This window comes from Neopelma chrysocephalum, unplaced genomic scaffold (genome assembly GCF_003984885.1).
Source record: "Neopelma chrysocephalum unplaced genomic scaffold, ASM398488v2 Primary Assembly neopelma1_100, whole genome shotgun sequence".
Lineage (NCBI taxonomy): Eukaryota > Metazoa > Chordata > Aves > Passeriformes > Pipridae > Neopelma > Neopelma chrysocephalum.
The window spans coordinates 2,621,868-2,627,748 of record NW_020897763.1 but is presented as its reverse complement, the minus strand read 5'-3'; the positions used below and the strand labels follow the sequence as shown (position 1 = coordinate 2,627,748).

General features: G+C 63.4%; 1 protein-coding gene across 1 annotated transcript in view; it reads right to left on the bottom strand.

The window, feature by feature from the left end:
* Nucleotides 1–632: 632 nt before the first annotated feature.
* Nucleotides 633–5,881, bottom strand: part of NUAK2 (NUAK family kinase 2) — an 11,443-nt gene continuing 6,194 nt past the window's right edge. Inside the window, exons 3-7 of the mRNA XM_027695128.1 lie at nucleotides 5,119–5,270; nucleotides 4,148–4,213; nucleotides 3,078–3,197; nucleotides 2,646–2,778; nucleotides 633–2,566 (exon numbers count right to left, since the gene is read on the bottom strand). Coding sequence (XP_027550929.1) covers nucleotides 1,452–2,566; nucleotides 2,646–2,778; nucleotides 3,078–3,197; nucleotides 4,148–4,213; nucleotides 5,119–5,270 — 1,586 coding nt within the window. The 3' untranslated portion in view covers nucleotides 633–1,451. The remainder of the gene's footprint in view (nucleotides 2,567–2,645; nucleotides 2,779–3,077; nucleotides 3,198–4,147; nucleotides 4,214–5,118; nucleotides 5,271–5,881) is intronic.

The window sequence follows — 5,881 nt, the reverse complement described above, 5'->3', positions numbered from 1 at the left end:
GAAAGGGTCACAGGGCTTTTATGGAGCAATAAACCAGGTTTCAATGGCGCAGCGGGAGAAGGGGATAAAGAAAAGGGCTGCAGAGGGGGCAGCTCTGACAGCTGGGGCTCGGCCTGGCTGGGCCTTCCTCCAGCTGAGGCTCCTGCAGGTGCTGTCAGAGGTGATGGCAGGTGCCCAGGAGGCACCTCCTGCCACCAAAACTTGGGGGGGTGTCACAAATCCAAACTCCATTCTGGTGAGAAGGTCTGGGAGCAGAGCTGGGACAGCGGGGCTGCCCACAGCCACCAGGGTGGGGTGGAGAAGGGGCTCCTCCTCCCCCCCACACCCATCTGCCTCCAACACAGCTTTCCCCAAAGTTTGGGCTCTGCTTGTTCAGCAGCAGCAGCTGCTCAGCCTTAAAAACCAGCCCGACCCCCTCCCAGCACCCCCAAATCAGGGCTGTCCCAGCTCAGCACCACCCAGTACTGTGGGATCACCACTTAAACCCAGTTTGGGATGTGCTGGAGCACTGGAGGGGCTGAGGACACGCTGCACGGGGGTGTCACACCAGCACAGGAACCCCCAGGCTGGGACAGGCAGCTCCAGGCAGCCACCCTCACCTCACACACCCCCCCGGCACCCAAGAGAACAACTCACATTTACCACTTGCTTTTAATTTAATGGTTTTTCTCCAGACCACAGTTGTAGGAAGGAGGGAAAACACACACAAACACGCCCTGGAGAAGGGAAAAGGGCCAGCAAACACATGGCAATAGTGCAACGGAGCCTGGTGAGACAAGGACACAGACAGCTCCCAAAAAACAGCCCTGGGAGGCCGTGTTGGAGCCAGACACAGCCCGTGCTGCTGACACTTCCCATCAGGTTGGACAAAAGCAATAAATAAAGTCACAGGGCCTCGACAATGGCACCTTTTTCTTCTTTTTTTTTCCTCAGCATTCCAATAATAGATGTTGGCATCAGAGCGTTGCCTCAGCCTGGGGTTTTGGCCAGATCCAGTTGTGTTTCCCAGCACAGGAGAGGGAAGAGCCGTGGCCTGGGCGGTTTGGCTCCCCTTTGCCAGCACGTCCCGAGAGCCCAGGCCACGGGCAGCACCTTGGAGCCCCTCGCCAGCACCCTGCTACATCTCCAGCTCGTTTGAGGTATATCACCCGCCCCACCCGTGACCTTGTGCAGCCAAAAAAAAACAGTGCAAAGAAGAAAACAAATTCCCCAAACCCCCTGGTTCGAGATGAGATGAGATGAGCCCGTTTGCGAGGGGAGGACGGCGGCGAGGGGGGACCCCCAGCCCCTCCACGGGGGGCACTGGGAGCTTTGGTCCGTTGAATGTCCCGGCCCCGGGGCACCAAATAAATACGTGGGGACGTGGGTCAGCAGCACCAGCAGCCCCGGGGGCAGGGAGGGCTCGCTCAGCCCCCTCCCCCAGAACGCAGCACCCCCTGAGGGGGGGACCCTCAGCTGAGCTTCCCTCCGACGGCCACGGCGCAGCGGAACCCCTCGGGGCCACGGTCACAGCCCGCCAGGGACAGGCTGCTCTCTGCCAGGGGGCTCCGGCAGTGGGTCACAGTCCAGCGGCGCAGCCTCCGCCCTTCCTCCAGCTCCTCCTCCTCCCGCAGCCGGAGCAGGCTGTCGGCGGACACGCAGCCCCGCATGCCCCCGGCGCCGGGGGGGGCCCGGGCGGGCAGGTCCAGCTGGTCGAAGGACTCGGTGGACAGGATGCTGTCCTCGCTGACGGCGCTGGCCGGGCGGGCTCGGGGCGCCTGGGGCAGGGGCACCTCGCCGAAGCCCCCGAAGCCCTGCCCGGGGGGGCTCTCGGGCTCGGAGCTGCTGGAGGAGAACTTGCCGTTGTGTTTGAGGATGCCTTTGCGGCGGGCGGGGAGACCCTGCGGGCCCTGCCCCGGGGAGGGGCTGTCGGCAAATACGTTCCCGTCCAGGTCCAAGCTCCCGGCGTCCAGCACGTCCCCGGACTCGCAGCACTCCAGGGACGAGTAATACCCCGACTCCCTGGTCGGCGGCTTTTTCAGGATTCCCTTCTTGGGCGCTGCTGCGATGCCCGTGCTGCAGGGCAGCATTCCAGAGGACAGGATCCGGGTGAGACCCACACTGACCCCCTCCCCATCCTCCCCCTTCGCCTCTCCCGCTGCCGGCGGGGGCCCGGGGCTGGGCACCTTCTGCTCGCAGGAGTTCCTCTTCTTCAGGATGCCCTTGGGCCGCTTGAGGATGGACTTGGAGGGGTTCTCCGGGGCCGCGGGCACCTCCTGCAGGGCGTGGGAGACGTCGTTCTCCTTCTTGGACTTCTTGAGGGAGCGCTGGCGCTCCGGGGTGGCGCCGGGGATGTGCTGCTTGAGGAAGCAGCGCACCTTGGAGCCGTTCTCCAGGAGGGGCCGGGACGAGCGGCGCAGCCACTCCGCCACCGTGGCCAGGGGGGACTCGCTGTCCCTCAGCAGCTCCTGCTCCCCGACGGGCACCTTGTAGCCCCAGTTGACCCACCAGTGCGTGGCGATGTCCTCGATGGTGGCGCGGCGCTCGGGGTTCACCATCAGCATCCAGCGGATCAGCCCACAGGCGTCTGGGGGGGACGGGCAGGTCAGGCACAGAAGGGGGCACAGGGAGGGGGGGGACAGGCAGGGGGATGGGGCTCTGCCTACCTGACAGCTTGGTGGGCTCCCGGTAGTCCCCACTCGTGATCTGCTTGACCAGAGTCTTGTAGTCGTGGCCGTCGAAGGGCATCGTGCCGTGGACCAGGATGTAGAGGAGCACGCCCAGGGACCAGCTGTCCACCTGCCAGGGGGACAGAGGAGCCTGGAGGGGGGGCAGCAGGACCAGGCTGTCCCAGCCCACACCCCACCTGGGCAGAATTCCCTGCCAGAGCCTCAGAAGGGGCTCCTGGAGTCGCAGCAGCCCCAGGGGAGGACAGACCGTGAGGCAGCACCAGCTCCAGCCACCTCCCCCCCCAACACATCCACCCCACACACCAGCCAGGCAGTGTCCAGGCTCAGGGGACCCGTTATCCCAAACCACCCAGCACTTCCCCCAGTCCAATCCCCCCCCCACACATGAGAGGATGAGGCCCAACCCACCTCCGGGCCCTTGTAGGGCCTCCCGTTGATGATTTCGGGGGATGCGTACAGGGGGCTCCCACAGTAGGTCTGCAGAAGTTTGTCCTGCTGGTAAACGTTGGACAGCCCAAAATCTGCAATCTGGAGAGACATTTTTCCAGCTGTTATCCAGCAGCAAAGCTTCCCTGTGCAACTGGAGCAGCTTTGCCACCGGGAGCTCTCCAGATACCAACCGTGGTGCTGGGTGCCCTCAGTCTCCTCGGGGGGGCACCACCAGCCTGGCTTTCCACCCCCTGAGGTTGCTCCTGTCCCTCTCCCCTTCCCAAAAATCTCATCCCAGCCGCTGCAGCAGCTGCCCTGTGGCTCTGCCCCTCTGTCCCATCCCTGAAGCAGAGGCAGCTGGAAAGGTGAGGTTGGAGGCAGAGCTGCCGGGCTCTCCTCCAGCTCCTTCCCTGCCACCCCAGGCTGTCCCTGCCAGCTCCAGCTTGCACACAGGTGCTCATTATCCTCATTACCCCTGTCACTGCCACCAGGCAGGAGGTGCAGTGGCTGCGTGCGAGCTCCCAATTGCAAAATTATCCCTTGCAGAGATAAACCCCACAGCCTGTCATCACCAACCACACAGGGGCCACGCTGTGTGCCCTTCCTCCTCCCTGGCAGCCGCAGCAAAAAGCATCACTCGGGGCCAGCAGAGCCAGAAACTGCCTCACACTTCCCTCCACCAGCCCGGCAGGTCCTTACGGGAACTGGGAATTTCCCCTGGAGAGACCTTTCCCATCCAGCTGCTCGTGCGCTGACCTGGGTGCTCAGACTTTGCCCCTCTTATCAGCAGGCAATTAAAAGTTATGGTTTTACAGCAGCTTTGAGGCTGGGCCGCCTCAGATAGCAGGGGCAGGCACAGGTGCCCTCCTGGCTCCCCTTTTCCTGGGAAAACAGCGCTCCGGGTGACGCCGGCAGCCCCGGAGCTCCGGGAAGCGCCTTCCCTGGGATTCCAGGGTGTTGTGGCCACCTCCAAGCTGGGCAGCACATCCTGGGTGACACCCTGGGCTGGGTGACGCCTCAGGCTGGGTGACACTCTGCAAACCCCTCACCTTGATGTTGCCGTTGGCATCGAGCAGGATGTTCTCCAGCTTCAGGTCCCTGTGGACGATCCCGTTCTGCGGGAAGGGAGGGGAGGGAGAGCCAGGGTTAGTTTATGGAGTGTTTGAGGAAGGGAAAGCCAGGCCCCCGGGGAGGTCACTGCCGTTCACGGGCACACGCAAACAGGGCACAGGAGCAGCAAACAGCCCTTGGGTGTGCCACCAAAGACAGGCTGGAAACCACGTCCCGGCCTGGGCGCTGCCAGCTCCTGGTGCTGCTCAGAAATACCTGCCCCAGGTGCCACCCTGGGCTCCTCCACCCTCCCCAGGCAGGACAGTGCCTGGTGCCAGCTCCACCCAGGCACGGTGGGCACAGCTCTGGGCTCTGCCAGGACCTGCTGCTGCCCAGCTAAGCAGGACTCCAACTCAATTTGGGTGCAGGAGGTGTCCTGCAACCCCCCCCCACCCCTGCCAAGGACTGGGGCATAGCCTGGCACAGCCTCCAGGGAGACCCTCAGCCTTGAGGGTCCTTTCAGGGCAGGCACAGCTCATCCCACAGTCCTGGAGGGGGTTTATAGCTTCACATTCCCATCAGGAACAACACGGGTGACCCAGGGCTCAGCTCCCAGCGCCATGGACAGCCCTGGGCGGCTCCTTCTGGGCCAGGAGGTGACAACTCCTTGGCCAGGTTAGTCACCCCCACACCAGAGCAGCCAGAGCCGAGGCCCAGCACTCCCCAAAAGCTGTGGGGCACTGCCACACCCCCGGGATAAGAGGCAGGATCGACCCCTCTCCTGGAAAACCAAACAGCCGCGAGCTCCCCCCACCTCCCAGCCCAGGCTGAGCTTCCCCGTCGGGCTCTGCATCCCCTTCCCAGCCCCAGCTGCTGCACCTCTGCCTGCAGCCAGCCCTACAGGGCACTCAGGAGCTGATCCTGGTGATTTCCCCCCGGGAATGCCATGGGAATCGTGGTGCCAGCCCACCTTGTGGCAGTAGTAGACGGCGGACACGACCTGGCGGAAGAAGTGCCGCGCCTCGTGCTCCGTCAGCTGCTGCCGCTCGCTGATGTAGTCGTACAGGTCGCCCTTGCTGGCGTATTCCATCACGATGACGATCTTGCTGCTGTTCTCAAACACTGCAGGGGCACACGGAGGGGTCAGGAGAGGGGCTTGGAGCCGCGGGAATTCTCTTCAGCACATGCTAAGGGTGAGCTAACAGCTGGGTGAGGACCCCTGCGCTCTGCCCACCCCACTCTCTGCCCTCACTCTTCCACCAAACTCGTGTGTGGAGGTTTCTGCAGGTACCTGCAGGTCAGGGGGGACCACCAGAGCTGCCCCCCAAACCACCAGGGCCGCTGGCCAAGCAGCTCTGCAGCCACAGCACCCGGGAGCCAGGGCTGTGCTCTGCCAGGAGGTGACTAAGGCACGAGGCTCTCTGCTAGAAGCCCCTGCCAGGGGGGGAAGGTGGCGGTGCTGGCACAGCCCACGGCCTTCCTGAGTGTTCTCACTGCTCCCAACGAGGCTCCAGCCGGAGCCAAGAGTCGGAGCAGTTTTTTCTTCCTGTTTGCAGAAAGCTCCCTCAATATTTTTGAATTCCAGCAGTCGGGGTGACTCAGCCCTTGCAAACACTGGCGCAGGAACTGCCAACCCACTTGCTTTTGTTTGGAGGACAAAAGGACTCTGGGTCCTTCACATGTGCTGGGAAGGCAGGGAGAGCCCAGGGAAGGCAGGGAGAGCCCAGGGAAGG